The 18,590-nt window shown below is 44.0% G+C and overlaps 1 protein-coding gene across 3 annotated transcripts in view; it reads right to left on the bottom strand.

Annotated features, from left to right (window-relative positions):
- Positions 1 to 18,590, bottom strand: part of LOC308310894 (E3 ubiquitin-protein ligase SMURF2-like) — a 93,408-nt gene that overhangs the window by 4,854 nt on the left and 69,964 nt on the right. For 2 of the 3 annotated variants that reach the window (XM_080757352.1, XM_080757354.1), the window contains 7 exons: positions 17,743 to 17,802; positions 6,562 to 6,775; positions 4,479 to 4,582; positions 4,002 to 4,116; positions 2,620 to 2,798; positions 230 to 367; positions 2 to 122 (listed from right to left, as the gene is read on the bottom strand). In XM_080757352.1, the coding sequence (XP_080613478.1) occupies positions 2 to 122; positions 230 to 367; positions 2,620 to 2,798; positions 4,002 to 4,116; positions 4,479 to 4,582; positions 6,562 to 6,775; positions 17,743 to 17,802 (931 nt within the window). The remainder of the gene's footprint in view (position 1; positions 123 to 229; positions 368 to 2,619; positions 2,799 to 4,001; positions 4,117 to 4,478; positions 4,583 to 6,561; positions 6,776 to 17,742; positions 17,803 to 18,590) is intronic. The other variant, XM_080757353.1, reaches the window with a different exon arrangement.

Here is an 18,590-nt window from a genome sequence, read left to right as displayed (position 1 = left end):
CCTCCAGTTCCTTCTCGTCAAAGGCTTTGAGCAGGTGCTGTGGGATCACTTCATTGAAGCCTTTCTGCAGGGCCAGAAACTGGGCCTCAATACCATGCAGGAACCTCCAGTTCACATACAACCTAGACAAGATAGACACACAACAAACAGTTGGAGACAGTCCGTCAGTGCACAGAAAGACAGAAAGAGTCCTCTTCTAATACTCAGGATGTTACACTTCTCTCCATACCTGACATACTCCTTTTTGGTGTCCTCTGTGACTTGGACACTCTTGCCATTGGGTTTGAGTTCATGCTGGATGATCTCCCCATAGGCGTTGTGCTCCACACAGAAGGTGTGGTCCAACACTCCTGTGATGTCATTGTCCCTGGAATGGTGACGCACGCGCACACGCGCACACACACACACACACACACACACACACACACACACACACACACACACACACACACACACACACACACTTAATACAATGTCAAACAATTAACTGTCCAAACTCACATCTAGAGTTCGGGCCGGCCCTCACACCTACGTTGGGAGGAACTCGTAAGATTTGGTTTCAAATTTTTTGCATGGTGTTAGGTATGGGCATACATGGTGTTAGGTATGGGCATACATGGTGTTAGGTATGGGCATACATGGTGTTAGGTATGGGCATACATGGTGTTAGGTATGGGCATACATGGTGTTAGGTATGGGCATACATGGTGTTAGGTATGGGCATACATGGTGTTAGGTATGGGCATACATGGTGTTAGGTATGGGCATACATGGTGTTAGGTATGGGCATACATGGTGTTAGGTATGGGCATACAATACATGGTGTTAGGTATGGGCATACAATACATGGTGTTAGGTATGGGCATACAATACATGGTGTTAGGTATGGGCATACATGGTGTTAGGTATGGGCATACATGGTGTTAGGTATGGGCATACATGGTGTTAGGTATGGGCATACATGGTGTTAGGTATGGGCATACAATACATGGTGTTAGGTATGGGCATACAATACATGGTGTTAGGTATGGGCATACAATACATGGTGTTAGGTATGGGCATACATGGTGTTAGGTATGGGCATACATGGTGTTAGGTATGGGCATACATGGTGTTAGGTATGGGCATACATGGTGTTAGGTATGGGCATACATGGTGTTAGGTATGGGCATACATTTTTCAAAAAACACTGCGAACGAGTTGGGCTCGCCCCCCTTGTGGTCTGTTTGCAGTGACTCCAATATTAGAGAGGTTACAGGTATAGGTTTCGTTGAAAGCCTAAATAATTGATACAAGAGATTTTTCAATGGATTCTGTTACTATTGGGTGTGCTAAACAACATACTAAAATTAGGAAAAAAGGCATCATTTTCAAGATGGTGTCCATGATGGCTGCCAGGAACTTAAAATGCCTATAAACTGGGAGGGAATATGTAGAAAATCATAAAAATTGTGCCCTTGGTAACTAGCTTTTGATTGTTGGCATGGAATGTATGGGCATAAGGTTTTCAAAAACCATTGCACATTGACACCAAACACAACAACACGACATGGGGGATAAAACACCCTTTTTCATAATCCCCTCTGAGATGGTTGCCATTGTGGTTTCAGCCATCAGAGGGCACTAGAGATCACTAATTTTAGGGTTTCATGATCATTAAGCTTGAGTATGTGTGTGAGTGTGTGCTGCAATAGTGCAATAGTGTGCATGTTATAGGCAGTCTACCTGGTGTGGCAGATGTAAGTATATGATCTAGGTCAGGGGTGCCCAAAAGGTAGATTGCATTCTACCAATAAATCACAAAGGTTGTGCAGGTAGATCACATGCCTCTAAAGAATATTTAATTTACATATTAAAATAATATATACATAATGTATATATTTGTATACATACATATATAATATATACATATGTATTTCTTTGCATCTGCCACTTGTATTAAGGTGACCTGATTGATTGATTGACCTGTAAGGTCAAACCCAAAATGCAATACTGTTTTCAAGAGTGTTGCTGTGCACAAACGTCAGTAGCATTACAAACTAAATTCAAAGAAAACACTACCTATTGAAACTATATTCAGCAATGGTATAATATCTTTTTCGGTGGGTAGACTTTGTTGAGCTGGTCATTTTGAAAGTAGCTCTCAAGAAAAAAAAGTGTGGGCACCCCTGATCTAGGTTGACTGCAAACGATGTTGTTTATATTCTGTAAACTTGTATTGATCCATGTCGAGACATAATATGAGGAGGCAACTGAAAGAAAAAAAGAAGGAAAAACCTTCTTAGGTCATACAATAAAGAAATGCCACCAATCATGAACACAGTGTCCAAATCTTAAAACTTGTTTTAGGGACCTCTGAACACAGAGCCAGAATCAATTACACTTACAGTACATCCATAGGGGGTACCCCACCCCACATGCTAGATGGCTGTACCCCACAACTGACACAGCCTTGGGTAGGACCCCGGCCTGGTGGGCATCTGAGCTCTGTCGGAGGAGCACACGTTTCTATTTTCACTTTTGAGATGGCAAACCTGTAGATGACCCGACTTACGGTAAGCCTATTCAGGACTGCATTAAATTAATGTGTGCATACATATGCGTGTGTGTCTCTCTTACAGGATCCAGACAAGGCTGTTGTGCAGGTCCGGGTCAACAGACTCCATGTCGTCCAGGGTGATGGGTTTGCCCAGCAGCTGCTTGTAGAAAGGCAGGGTGAAGCCTCCGTCGATGTAGTGGCCGTGGAACACGGCCATGCCCATGATACGACCCACAAAGTGGAAGTAAGACAGGTGCTCCTGGACAAGAGTGGTATTAACAGGTTCAGCGAGTTTCACACAGTTAAATGGTTACTTTCTTCCCTAGTCCAGTGACCTATTTATTCATTTTCAGTTCAAGCAGCTCATCTACTAAGCAGTTGGTTTTTGTGTCATGGTTCTACCTTGGAGAGCTGTGAAAAGATCTAAATTGGGTTTTTTTGTCAGGTGAAACCTGACATACATCTACTCATGAAATGTAGACGACAGATCGCCACCTAGTCATGATTGGCTGCTTCTAGCCAATGGGATGGCAAAGCGGCCTCTGGGCAATGGGAAGGGGAGAGGCTAATATCCCTGGCAGCCACGCAGCCTGCAGTCACACTCACGGGTTGACGGGGAAGACACGTTTGCAATGTTCGAACGTCACTCGTTATAACTTCAAACCAAATGCGGGTGAAACAGCGCAGCGCAGCCAATGCAAAGCCACAACAAAACAGTCATTGAACCACGCACAGAGCGTCGGAAACAAATGCCCACTGGCGCGAGGTTGTCACACACAAACATACACGTTACTAAAATAATAATCATACTAATATGGGGGGGGGGGGGGGGGAGAACACAACGGAGACAGCGCTGGTTTCACCTGACAAATATCACTATGTGATAATTTCTTGTTTAACAGGGATCTTTAGTGTTTGCTTGCTTTTCAGCTATGCAAAAGAAATGGTAGTTTGAACTGAAGTAAACATTTAAGGACCCATACAGCAGAATATAATAGTGGAAGTAATAATAGTAAATGTGGAATGTCTTAAACACAAACTAGCAAGGCTGCTGTCAAAGATGTATCAATATGTTATCAATCTGTTGTAGAGCATATCTTGACTACAGCAACAAAACTAAGTAACATTTATGTTGTGTATAGATATAGATTATCACACTGGCATCCGTCATTGCTCGAGGTTATCCAATTGAGGGTTGGCAAATGGCATTTGATGCAGTTTATGTAATGTTGCAGAAGGTCTTTGTGATAAATTGTTTATGACATATAATAATAATATAATACCCATAGCCTTATTATTCACTAAAACAATGATGAAATAACATTGGATCAACACAGCAACTGCATATAATATTACTTAAGGAATCACTCCTCTCACCCAGGGCAAATAAAGGCTGGGGATGTGATGAAATATAAATTCTAATGATGACTGACAAAATTAAACATTGGGCCAGTTAACTCACAGGGTTGACAGCCGAGTCAGGGTTGATCTGCAGGGTGTAGATGTCATCTCTGGAGTATTGGAACAGGCCGTAGTAGGGGTTCAACATCTCATGGGACAGTAGATATAGCCACTCCCTAACACACACACACACACACACACACACACGTACATTTACGTCATGTGGTCTTTTCAGTGGTTCATGATAGCCTGCCCTCTTCGCCAACGTCTCCAACGTATGCATGGTTCTAGTTTGCTAAGCAACAGATACAACAGGACATTTACCGAAAGTGAAAATGTATGAGATCCAGAAAAAAGCTTTTATCTGGGATTATTTTCCCAGATTACATTTTTGGTCAAAACAAGCTTTATTGAGCGGCCCATGGACCTTCAAAATAAAGATTTCACTGAAAAGTGAGCGAGGACACACACACACACACACACACACACACACACACACACACACACACACACACACACACACACACACACACAATACCTGGCAACGCCTCCATAATCCAGACCCTCCTCTCCTCTGAATTTAACCATCAGTCTCTTCCACAGATCTTTGGGGCGCATTTTCATGACTTGGCGGTACGATTCCTAGGATACAGCAGGCATCACAGTTAGCACAACATGACTGGACCACACTGTTGCATGTTTGAAGCAACAACACCATGAAACGCATCTTCATTCACTGGCTTTCCTGTCGATCAATGAATCTCACATACTGTACTACATACATACATACATACAGTACATACTGTATGTTCTCATATCCGTCTGTCTTGTGTACTCTCCCTCACTGTTTATTGGTTTTGGTGAGGCTCTGTGTCAATTCTGGTCCTGGAAGTAGTGAATCAAGTTCAAGTTGCTTACTGATTGAAACAACATTAGCTTCATGGGATATCTGACACTTCTCGTATGCCAAACAAAAGTGGCTTTATAGACAGAGAACCAATTGGCTGTTGTATTGATAAATACTGCTGAGATTTGTGTACGTGTGTGCGTGCGTGCACTTCCCCACATATCTATTGTTCTTGTGTGTCCAACCACTGTGCTGGAAGACCAGGCACTCATGGTGCCTAGGAAGGAATCTCTGGAAACGCACCAAAACCTGAGTCTGTCAGAGAGTCACTGAGAGTGAGAGAGAGTGTGTGCTCGCTGCATGGATGACTTCGAAAATATATACTGTAGTACTACCAGCATGTGTGTGTGTTCATGTTACATTACATAAGAGCCTCCTCCAGCTCAGAGTCTTGTTTCTATGAAGAGTCCAGAGACTCAGAAGCTGTGCCACGGTAAACAACCTCCTGCCACAGCAACATAAGCGTTGCAACGTTGTAAGCTGGGAATGACGACATGCACGCACGGGCAGACGTGCAGTCGTGCACTCATGGAAACCGAGACATTTACACATGCAAACTTACACCGACGCACGCACGCACACACGTATGTGCAGTCAGTAGCAATTGATGGCTTTGGTTCCCGTTTGAAAACCTCAAGTAGGTTCACAGCTCTACTTTTTCACACTTAGCGACACACACACACAGCTGTCACGTCGCGAAGGGGTATGAAGTCATATTTTTCATTGCTCAACTCGTAGTTATGAAGTTATGTCTGGCCCTGAATACTTGCCACTGCTGTCTTAGACCCTTTCTTTACCCCCTCCCCCTATCCTCCCCCTTCTCTCCAACTGCTGAAATCATCCAGAAAGAATGTCTTGCTGTGGTAGAACAAATGATTTGGAGAGCAGACAGAGAGAGAGAGAGAGAGAGAGAGAGAGAGAGAGAGAGAGAGAGAGAGAGAGAGAGAGAGAGATGGGGGAGAGAAAGGGGATAAAAAGAGAGTAGAGTTGTGTGGTGTGGTGAAGGCCTTTCTTGGTGTGCGTTCTACTACTGAGAAATAGTACAGCAGTTCTGCATTGCCATCAGGCTGTTATTCTGGTGCAGAGTCAATGAGGCGAGAAAAAAGAGCCCGTGAAGTGCATGGATGTGCGCTTGTGGACATGGCAGTTAAAAGGTTGCTGTGTTTATGCATGATTCTATTTATATACATTTTGACAATTTTTTAGACCATTCTGAGTTGCACACTTACGGTATGGTCATTGTAAAGTTGTTTGTGCTGATGTAGTGCGTGTGTATGCGTGTGCATGCTAGCGTGTGCGTCTAGTAGTCCCACTTGGAAATTCCAAAACATTCCCTTTTACGGTTACCTTAGAGCCCACATGAGACTTGAGACTAGATTACATTGTGATTATCATAGATTGCCGCTGTTCATTTTGCGTCCTCCTGAATTATGAGGACATGCTATTTATTGGCCAAAGTTTGCATACAAAGATTTAACTCCCTTTCACGTTTGTAGCTTGTGCAATCATATTGTTTCTAGGAGCATTACTCTACTAAATGGCAGAAATCCAGAGCCAGTTGCCAGTTGCGTGCTGGTGTCTCACACAGAAAATAGCCGATCTACACTGCAGCGCATTGTGAGCTTGTAGATCTGCTATTTATGGTGCAAGGCACGATGTGCAACGACTCAAACATTTTCCTCATCAAAAGCATTGGTCGGCCTTGACGTCCTACCTCAAATATCTCCTCGCGGCAAACCTCTATGCGGCAGTGGCCCGCCTGGGGCTGCTGCTGGGACAGCTCCTGGCGGAGGATCTTGAGCTTCTGCACCAGGTCTCTCTTGTACTTGGGCACGGTCAGGCACTCGGCCTCCTCTGGCAGCTGGGCCGGGGACAGAACCTGCTGGGGGACCCCCGGAACCACCTGCTCCTTCAACTGGCTTGGACGACTGGGGGGGATGAGAGAGAGATAGATGAGGAGACGACTATGACTGAGGGATACATTGTGGGTGTGGGCAAATTAATGGAAGGAGAGGTATGGCGACTTAGCGACAGATATGGAAGGGAGAGAGGAAGAATAGACGATTGTGGGATGAGGGGGAAAAGATAGAGAAGAGTTGGGAAGATAATCAGGGTAAAATGAGTTTCTGTACGTGTTACTATGGTTTACAATTTACCATTTTTAAAATATATTATAAGAATTGTTTCTCCTGCATTGTTTTGATAAGCGTGCGTGTGCATGTACGTATGTGTGCACATGAGAGAGAGAGTTGAGGGAAAGGGAAGCAAGTTCCAGCAGGGAATTCCCCCATCTCCACCATTTCAAATTGTCTTAACCACTGAAACTGAGTTTCCCTCCCTCCCCAGCCCCTCTTCTTTCTCTTGTTCTCTCAGAGCAAAGCACAGCAGTCCAAACACGGCCCAAAGCCGTGGCTCAATGTGATCCACATCTCTGCTTCACTCTGGGTCTGACCAGCTGGCACGCGGCATCAGCCCCTTGGGCCTCGGGGAGAGAGACAAACACCTCTGGTCAGACAAAGGCAGAAAGAGGGTTTGTTCTTTCTGCCCGTCCTCCATCTTCATCTCTCTCTGTCATCAAAATAGACTGCATTTGTTCTTCCGCCATTTATCACTAGAGTTCTCGCTCTTCCTTTGTCATGCCGGTAAGAGGCACTCTGGGACATCTCGGGGCCCCACCTAAAGCCCCTGGAAGCTTCTTGATGCGGAGGGTTCCCTTTAGGTGCCTCTGCCTACTGCTAACTGTGGCTGGAGCCACCAGAGGCTGTGGCATCATGCCTCATGCTACAGTAAGGGCTGGTGAATAGACCTTTGAAATGCATTGTAATGAGTTAATTTAATGCCTAGGTTAACTATAGGCTCAGCTAGGTCTGGTTTCTATCCACATTACAGTAGCACATCATCCTTTTATTTTGTAAAGCTTTTTAAAACCAATTTGGAAAGATGCTATATTAGATGATTATTATTATGATCATGAGGTGAGCAGGACATTTTAATCTAATGTACTGTAACTGTATAGTTTGTTCTTTTTCAGATCAAGCCATCCATCCCTTTATGGGCCCGTCTCTTTGAACTCTCTCAACTGCCCTGCATGGCACCGTCCACCGCATACCATTTCATAACTCCAGAGACAGCCCTAAAGAATAATGTTGGGAAAAGGGGAAGCTGATCTCTGGTCAGCGCTCCAGCTCTGGCCACAGCAGGCCACAGTGTGGTGTCGGTGGTGGCACGCCTGGGTGGGCCTCGTGAAAACATAATCCATCTCCCCCGCCATTCAGACGGGGCAGCAGCAGCGGACCTGGTTTCACCAGCAGCAGACGCTGAGCCAGCATGGCCCCGACGCTACTGTCCAGTGTTGATTTCGTCGACTAAAACTAAGACGAAAGATGTTCGTCGACTACCTTCTTCCACTGACAAAAACTAAATGGAAACGAATTGAAAACGAAGCTATGATGACTAAAACTAAGACTAAATATATTAGACTAAAATGTTAGGGAATAGTGGACAAGAGATCCAGTATAAGTCATTTTACACTTTGTTACTGCTGTCATGTTGTAATTATTATGCAATCTGTTAGTTTTCTAAGTTTATTATTTTCTTAATATATATTTGAGTAAAAGGTATATTTATCAGTTGAAGTTCCGTCATTTCCGGTGCTATGCCCATATATGGTTTGCGTCGTTGATGGTTCACAATTATTGTTCCACTTCCGTTCCGTAGAGATGCCGGGCGGTTTGTTTACAGCGTGTTGCTGACCAACAGGTTTGTGTGTTTAGAGTTGTAACCGTTACATCAAGACATTGACATTGTGTGGTCTAAATGTCTTATTCATGGAATTACTTGTATTTCAGTGTCGCTGTGTTTATGGGCACTTCAGAGGGCAAAGACGTCCTTTCATTTCCTTCGGTTTACGCAGCAGCGCCAGTGAGGTGCGTTTTGTGTTTCCTTTCTACATTTGTTATTGTTTCTTATGATAATGTTTGGTATTGTTTGGTTCTAATCTGAATGTTCGTTTTATGCTTTATTTTACAACAGTTTGACGTTGTGGATTGATTGTGTGACAGACAATAAATCTACCAGTGATAAAAGAACTACCTTGCCTCGTTCTGAGTCCGTTGGGAGTGACACACTTAGTTGTGCAAGTGTAAAATCAGCCATTACGACGGCATCAACGCCCGCCAAAATGAATTTTAGTCGACTAAATGAACTATAGATTTAGTCGACTAAAATCCTATGATATTTAGTCGACTAAAATTAGACTAACACTAAAACATTCCAGGTGACTAAAATGCGACTAAAACTAAAATCAAAATTTGATGCCAAAGACAACACTGCTACTGTCCACCTCCGGGAGAGGAGCGGAGCGTGCATGGCCTAGCGTTGGCTAAACAAAAGGTGGCGCACGCAGAGGTTAGGTCTGGATAGAAAGGAAGGAGAGGCCTTCTGAGGTATAGCAGAACATCACCGCCCACTCATTCAGACACCCGCTTCCACACTTGGGTCTGTCTGGTTCGCCGGGGGTTAAAAAAGGCCTGTTCTATTTGGATTCCCGAACTAAACGGGTGCAGTGTTTCGCCCGTCTATCCCTGTATAATCAAGTCAGCTGCTATTTATTTTATTGGCAGGCACTGAGGCCCCATTCGCATGTCAAAAAAGGGTAAGACTGCAGTCGGGCCGTCCCGAAAACCACTTTAGGAAGGAGAGGGGGGCGGCCCTAAAACAAAATGGAATGAGTTGCTCTTGGCCAGGGTGCCCGAGAACCATATAATAAAGCATAATTTGAGCGCTCCCCCCCCCCCCCCCCTCTTCCGAGGGCACAGTGTAATTAAAAATACATGTCGACATACTTTGCCGTCTCTGGTTTCCAAACGGGAACCGAGCTCTGCATATTTGACCGTAAATATAGAAAATACAAGCGCAGCCGAAGACCTGCCCTGGCAGGCCAGCAAAAAGGGTTCCTTTTGCCGTGACAGCTTGGGTGAAATATGACGATCGGGGGAGAAAGACAAACTTTCACATTCAATCTAGGAGCCAGAGGATTTTATTATTGTTATTCCAAGGTAGAGGGAGAAAGTCAGATGAAAATAAAAAATGGAGGGTGTGAGAAGTTAAGAAGTGAAAGCAGCATGAATGTCAGCCAGCACACCCTTGCACCTGAACCTGCACAGTCACAATAGGGTGCGTGTGTGTGTGTGTGTGTGTGTGTGTGTGTGTGTGTGTGTGAGTGAGAGATCAATGACCTCAAGGGAGCTGGTACAGGTAGGCTGCAGCTAGCAGTGTTAAAGAGCCATACTGGAACTCTCTTCCCCACCCTGCTCTGGCCCTCAGCCCCGGCCCAGACAATCAAAGACCCCTTTATGAGGAATGCCCGCTGGTAGTAGAAGCCATACAGCTCCAGCGTTCTTTACACTTCACCCGAACAGCGGGGGGGGGGATGACCGAGAGGTCGGCCAAACTACTCTCCTGCAGATTCAACCGAATGTGTCGCGTGTTTGTGAAGTTATGTGAGCGTGTGAAGCATGTACTAGAAACGGTGTGAGAGCTAGTCTTCCGTGTTGATGCTCCAACATGACCCCGCAGTGATGAGCAGGTTGCGGGGCTGCCATGTCACATAACCCTGACCATACAGTGATGAGCAGGTTGCGGGGCTGCCATGTCACATAACCCTGACCATACAGTGATGAGCAGGTTGCGGGGCTGCCATGTCACATAACCCTGACCATACAGTGATGAGCAGGTTGCGGGGCTGCCATGTCACATAACCCTGACCGTGGCATATGTCGGCTAAAAGACCATGTTTAGCACATTGAATATCACTCATGGTAATCGATTTTGGGGTGGAAATTCTACCCCCGAGACAAAAATGTCCAAAAATAGAACAAATAGCAGATCTACAAGCTAACGAGTCGACGGATTGTGATGTGAGCTTGAAAATCGGGCATTTTCTAATGTATGTAGTACATTATACTTTATAGCAAGACATTACAGCCGACTTCACTTTCCCAAAGCAAGCTATAATTTGTGTTTGTCTTTTTGTTTGTTTATACGACTCGATTCAGCTTATGCGGTTTATAACGGTCCCCTCCTTGCTGGAGTAGGATTATACGATTTCTTACGTTTGATACTGATATGCTAATCATATTTTGTATGTACCTCTTGTCCTGTCACTACAGTGACAGTATAGCATTTGTATGTTGATACATTGTCTTATGTCCTACATGGGTGTTTCACATAAAATGCAAGTACGTCATAATGGCCCTGAAATCCTGAAAAAAGAAACTGAAAGAAATTGTTCTGTCACACTTATTTCATTGTCAAAGCTACGCTACTCTATCTAACCGAAAATCATTTAGGAGCAGTATTCTCAAAGTTCAGAAACGGGGAATTCGAAGGTTTATCACCCGAGTGTTTGGATTAAGGCGGCTGGCAGTGTCAGTGTTAAATATACAATGCCAGACATTTCTAAGAGGGAAGCGGTTTCTGACCTGCCCTGTAAAATTGTGGAATATACAATGTGTTGACACTTTACCCTTTGAATAAAACCTACAAAAGCAACATTGTAGGTTCACTTTTTTCTGCTGGATTAAAGTTTTTCACCTGGCAGCCCTGGGTCTTGCCCTTTTCCTTTCACTGCTTCACACAGACAGGACATTAATCACTGAACTGAACGCCAGAAATACAGACAATATTTAGGTAAAGAGCACTGTTAACATATACCTTTCTCAACACTGCATTTCTGTGGCATGAGGGTAAGTAAACCGAAACCTGAGACATGGCATTGGAATTGAAAATCAAACACACACACACACACACACACACACACACACACACACACACACACACACACACACACACACAGTAAAGGACAACCTAATAATCTGTGTTCACATTTATACCAGAAGTTAAATATACCCTGCACCCATAATCTGCCAAGTACAGTATATATAAACCCTTTTCCTTTTGAACATCAGCGCAAATATTGATGGAAATGTCATGAAGATGTATGCCTTGGTCGGGAAAATACCTGCTGATGCATGACAAGTTAAAAATACACTTGAGCAAACACTGATGTAAGGCGTCAGACATACGGTACGTGTCGGGGGTGTGAGCAGAGTGGACCGTATGTGAGAGACAGTGTGTCAGACATACGGTACGTGTCAGCCAGTGTTGCCATGTCTGCTTATTACTTTTTGTGGGAAGTCGCTTGCAAAGAATTTTGGTGGGGCTTTGCTTATTTGGGCTTGCTTCCTAATGTTTTGCGTTTCTCAAAATAGCTTCATGTCAAGGACCACAAACAGGAATATGCATTTGTCCTGGAATTATCTTGTGCCAGGGACCCCATACAAGATGAGTTGCTAATATGTTTCAAAGATATTCCACAAAATCTGTAGGTGTGTCTCTGCGAGTGTGTCTCTGTGCAGTGTGCACGTGTGCTCGCCCGTTTGCTCATGTGGCCTAATCGCTTCTTTTGGGCTTGCTTTTATAAACCTGGTGGCTTGTTTCTCTCGCATAATCTGGCAACCCTGGCGTCGGTGGGTGTGAGCGAGGGAGCAGAGTGTATAGCGTATGTGAGAGACAGTGTGGCAGACCACAGTTATGTGGTTGTGTCTGACTGTCTGACGACCCAAGAGCTCTCCCTCGCCTGAGGTTGACTGGCTCAGCCGTGCTTGAACCGAAGCAAATTGACTCGGGCACACAATGCCTTCTTAAAATGTCGCAGGATCCAATCTACGTAGTCTGTCACTCTCCTTTTCCTATATGGAGGCAGTGAAATATTGACATAATAAATAAACTATTTGCCAATCACATTTCACACATAGAACATAGCTCTTTTTTTAAGTATTGGAAAGCCAAATGTAAAGCTGTCAATTAATATTGACAAGAGTTGGATGAACACGCATTAGTGGCTGCCTTAAAGCAGCTTATATACTCAGACAACATTAAGACCAGCTGGAGAGCACGTGTGTGTCTTGTGTGTGCGTGTGTGCGTGTACTGCATAAGGGTTATAGTTAGTGTAATAATATGAACCATAGTAACACTAAGGGGAGGGTGGGGGCTGTTGGGGTTAGTCCCCTTTTTGGGGTACAGGGTCAAAGCTCAAGGGTCAGATGGTGTAGGCCAGGCGTGGCTCTGTGCACATTTTTAAATACTGTCTGTACCACAACCGCTTTTTTTTAAATAATCCTGTATAATTTATCTGAGATAAAAAATTGATCACTGTTGTAAGAAATGATACGAAAATGAAAGTGAAATGTATTCATTTCGAGTTAGACAGAAAGCCACATTACAGACCCATTAAAACCGGGAAAGCATCCGTGCCATTTTAGGTTTTAGCTTTGGCTATTAAAAAATAACGGATGTACAAGATCACAGCACATCACTGCGAGCTTGTACATCTGCTATGTTTTAAGTATTTCTTAGTGTGATGTAGTGATTTAGATGGCAGTTGTCGTCCTCAGGTCTCAATGGGTTAAAAGCACTTTGGTGTACTGAGGAGACTGTGTTGAAAAACAGCAGGGTAGTACTCTTCACATGGAACCCAAAACACTGTCAACCGACCATCTCTCTTGTAACAGAAACACACTCAAGTTTGACAGCTCAACTTGTATAAAACATGAATGCTTTGACACTTTGACAGCCTTTTGCTCCTCTCCTGCTTTAATGAATGCGAGTCCCCCCCCACCCCACCCCTCCCCGGCCCCTGCAGCTGTTGCGTTTGTTTGACTCGTTTAGTGTCTACCCATCTCCCTCTTCTGCCTACCTCGATGCATACTCTCCTTGTTAGCATCCTACACTATTGATGCTTGATTTTTGCCTGCATCTGCTGCCTGTCAGGCTACATCTTTTTCTGTCTTTCTGCATCTGTAGCACAAATTACAATGCCTACGTTTAGATTCCTTTCCCTGCAGGGACATGGTTAGTTTGTCTGTGCAATTCACTTCACCACAGTACAATACAGAGCGTTAACTGTGCAAAAAGAGTAAGAATTGACCCATATGTGTTGAAATGTTGCAAATTAACACTGGATTTATTACTAGGATCAGGTAGGGTTACTTTCCTTTGCAATTTCTTCCCACAATAATTAAGAGAAAGAATATGTATGAAGGTATTGTATTGTATTCATCGTCTGCATTGTACAGTATGTATGCATGTATGAATCTGTACTCCTTCATTAAAGGAATTGCTGGTCTAGACATAATGAATACATACATATACACAACAGACTCCCAACCGTTCAAGACCCCAAAGTGTTAGTGAAAGTGAGGTAATTGGTATCAACACAACATGTTTTCCCCCCTCTCTTTCTCGAAGCCTTAAAGGAAACCCATTTATCAGTACTGTTGTGGGCCATGTATGTCTGTGTACTAATGTGTGTGTGTGTGTGTGTGTGTGTGTGTGTGTGTGTGTGTGTGTGTGTGTGTGTGTGTGTGTGTGTGTGTGTGTGTGTGTGTGGTGGGCCTATGTGGGTGTTGGGTGAAATAGTCTGAAATCCTGGGGTTGATAAAAGACGTGTCCTGACACAGAGCCAGCCGCGAGGCTGATAACTTTAACAGTTTTTTGGAACAGAGCTGAGAGACGAGGGGATGTGTGCAGAGGACAGGAGGGGGAAATGAGGAGAAGCAGAGACGAGAGGATAAGATGAACTGTGGCACTGCTAGGGTTTCTGAAGCCATGCGGACACCAAGGTGACTGTAATTGATAGAGATACATAGAGCATACAGTACTGAGTACTGTACACTCTTGTTAAAAGCTTATTATCTTACAGTACATATCTATTTTTTTGTGTGTGTATTTTAGGGTTCCATCTGATTTTCTTTTTTTCCCCTACCAAAATGCCTAGACATTCATCATCGGATCTTGCTCAAGTTGGTCAAGAACCATAGCTTTTGGAGTGCTTCTATAGAGGGTATGCGCGTGACATCATCATCATACCCGGAAGTTATGCGGGAACACCTACTGAGTGGCAAAAACTACTTTCTGGCCTTGACAGCCCATACATCCAAACAGAAAAGTCCTATTTGATTGCATTAAATTACACTAAACAACGTTAAACTCACTTTGCCACTTGATTTGCCACTCGATCTGCCATTCACTTCATGCATGCGCATACCCTCTATAGTTGCCTGACTTGTGTTGCGGGACATAAAATGTATAAAGTTTTTATACTAAAAACTGCCACTCTGGATTTTTGCAGGGATCCCATTACTTCTTTGTGCCCTTGCTTTTCTGTCATTCTTCACTGCACTATGAACCTGAAAATGCTATTCTAAAAGCCTTCTAAATCCAGACCGTTTCCTGAAAAGCTTCAAACAAATATGTTGATCTCTATTAGATAGGAATCCTCATTGATGATGTCATTGGTAGGCAGGTTTCTGAAGTGTACAGTACATAGATGGAAATCAGTCAGCTTATGATGAGCATCAGTGAGGACCAATAATTATATGGAAATCAGTCAGCTTATGATGAGCATCAGTGAGGACCGATTATGTGAAGATAACGTTGAAAATGGGTGACGTGCTCCAACCCATTTTGGGCAGGAACCCCTTTTGGTGTTTAACATTATGTTATAATTTTGCTATTGAAAAATATCTCATAGCAAGCTACGACCTATGAACTTGTAGGTCTGCTATTTTTGAAAAATCGAAAAACCACTGACAGAAACATAGCTTTTTCAGAAAACTGTCAGGATGTAGAAGACATTTTTAGAATCTGATCTCAGGTCAGAATGGGTTAAGGGGTTAAAGGCCACAATTTGATACATAGATAGATAGGTTTTTACCATTTGAAGGCTGGAGTCCTTCTGCATTCTCCTAATAAGGAGTCAGACAAGCACCGAACGATGCTAATTGAATGGATAACATTGCAGAGCTTTAACTCATAAGCAGAGGCTGTTCTGACACACATGGATACTATTTGACCAGATGACCAGATGTTGATTTCACAAACACGCGTATCGTGCCAGCCGCTGTTATTGCAAGAGTTTCTGACCAAGAATCTGTATTAGAAAAGAAGAAGGGGGAGATCTCCACATTCTTTCAGTGTGAAATTAAATCCCTCTCTCTCCCCCTCTCTGCTGGTGCCTCCGTTTCTGCTCTTTCCAAAATTGCGTTAATGCAAAAGATACACCAGACAACACTCATCCAGCCTCACATTACGACTCCAGCTGAATACTTATGTAAATACACCAACAGCTTAATTTAAGCTTCTTTACCTGAATTACCCAACTATGTGGACTTCTATAGGGGGACCGCACATTAGTCCGACATCCAGCGGTGTCATGCTCATAGAACGCAGTACCACGCACAGGGACGGAATGGAACGGTGGTGCGGGCACGCTATAACGTGTCCGCCGGCCTAGATTCAAGAGAAGACGCACAAGACTTTCCAAGAGTACCCAGTGGTCTAGGTTTACTGCCCCCCCCCCCCCCCCCTCCTATTTTCACACTGTGTCAAGTACCGTGCCGAATTCAAATGGCTACTACTTTGCATAACAACAGCTTTAACTGTTTATACCTGAGCGCATGTAGCCTATACGGTAAGCATGCGCACACTTACAGCAGTAAGGCTATGGGTCCAGTAGGCTACTGCTGCTCCGTGGTTTTCTGCACACAAGAATAATGCCTCCTCCGCCATCAAAGAACAGATTCATTCGTCCAAAGCAAACTCTTTAGTTTAGCTAGTGTGCAGTAAAGATGTTTGTCTGACTATTTTAAGTCTACTTTTGTGTTTGTGTGTCTAAAATGCTCAAACACTATTTAACAATAGGCTTAGGCTATGCAGCTGCATGCCGTGTTGCGCACATGCACGGCTGCACGCGCATGCACGTGCGTGCCGTTCCGTGGTACCGGAAAAAAATCACCATGAAAACCACTGCCGACATCCCGTTATTCCGACAGCGTGGCCGGTTAAGACTCACACCTTGGCTTCCGCGTGCGGTTATGGTTAGGGTGGGATTAGGGTTAGTAATGGGTCGGACTAATGAGCAGTCGGCACAAATTGCACAATGACACGTTATCCTTGTATGGGGTAGTGATAATATTTATGCCAACTAATGGCTGCATTCACTTACTAATTAACAGATGATTTGTAAAAAGTTGTTCTCCCCACCAACCTGCTGCTGACTTTCAGTTGAGATGTCTCAGAGTACCACACCAGACATGCGTTTTGTATGGTGTGATGTCAATACCAATGCTAAGCAATAACAGTCGCTTTGCTAACAACTGTTTGATATTACATTCAACTTGTCAAGTTAAGCAAGGAAGCTTCACCAGGCCGAGATGCTGGCTTAAGCCTGAGTTGAAGTACACTTAGTTGCGTGCGGGTGTCGTGCACTGAAAATAGCCGATATACAAGCTCACAGTGTGTTAACACTCTGAATGTGTATAATTATATCGGCTATTTTTCATATTTTCAGTGCGCAACAGCAATAGAAACTTCAGCCGAGATAGCTTGCTGACAGCAAATACAAACACGCTACGAGATGGACTGACAGCTCACCACGTCAACGATGTATGAGAAAGAGAGAGATACATAGCTTCAACGCCATCCACATGGAAGTCACCCCTGGAGAAAGGTAAGCATGTACAGTACATGTGTGTACAGTACACACCCACAGATGGGCATTGACCAGTGGGACAGGACATTGTCAGCATTTCCTCGCTGCAGCATAGCAGAGCGCTTGTGTGAAGCCTTGAGTGATTAGTTGCTGAAAGTGCTTTGTGCAGACAGCTGGGTCGAGTGTGTCAGAGTTTGACAACGGCTAAAATATCCCAAATTCGATGTGCTGTTGCGTGCGTGCGTGTGTGTGTGTGACTGTGTGTGTGTGTGTATGTGTGTGTGTGTGTGTGTGTGTGTGTGTGTGTGTGTGTGTGTGTGTGTGTGTGTGTGGTAGGTTACCTGAGGTTAGTGTTCTGCTGGCTGTCCATGGCCAAGCGGGAACCATTTGGACTAGGGCTACTAGAGAGAAAGAGAAAGAGAAAAAGAGAGAAAGAGAAAGAGAGAGAGAGAGAGAGAGAGAGAGAGAGAGAGAGAGAGAGAGAGAGAGAGAGAGAGAGAGAGAGATGAAGAGAAGGAGATGTAAAGAAGAGAGAAACACATGACAGGAAGATAGGAAAGAAAGACAGATACAGGAAGGAAGGATGAAGAAGAGAGAGAGGGACAAACGATGTACAGGCAGGACAAAAGGAATGAGGAGTAGAAGCAGTGGAGAGTAGAAAGACAAAAGAACAAAACCAGAGAGCAGAGAGCAATGGAAAAGTTAGTAAGGACGCAAAAGAAAAAACATAAAATAGAGGACAAATAGAGAGAGAGAACCAAGGGACAAAAAAGGAAGAGAAAAACAGAATAGGTGAGATCAACAGGGCCAAGCAGGGCCACATGTGGCCCTCATACAGCAGGTATATTCACTAGTGTAATGAACATTATATAGTGGAAAAACGATGGCCCAAAACCATCTATGCACATTTAACCACCTGATGCATTCACTTTTTATAGCCACAGTATAGAGCACAATCTTTACAACCACGTACTGAATCAAGTATATGGGGGCTCTGAAAGCTTTCGCTGCCTCAACGCTTATCTGTCATTCATGCCTTTAATAAAATGATACAGCAGAGATTGCAAACCAAAACTTTTTTTTGTTCTACTGGTGAAAATATGAATAATCCACTCCCTTCATTCCCTGCTTTCTAGCATCACCTAACTGTATAACATTGTACAATACAGTAGGTAAAGGCAACTTGCAT

Source organism: Protomyctophum bolini, assembly GCF_963924005.1.
Source record: "Protomyctophum bolini genome assembly, chromosome: 3".
In the NCBI taxonomy this organism is placed as follows: Eukaryota; Metazoa; Chordata; class Actinopteri; order Myctophiformes; family Myctophidae; genus Protomyctophum; species Protomyctophum bolini.
Note: the sequence above shows the minus strand (reverse complement) of the source record. Positions and strands in the feature narration are given on the sequence as shown.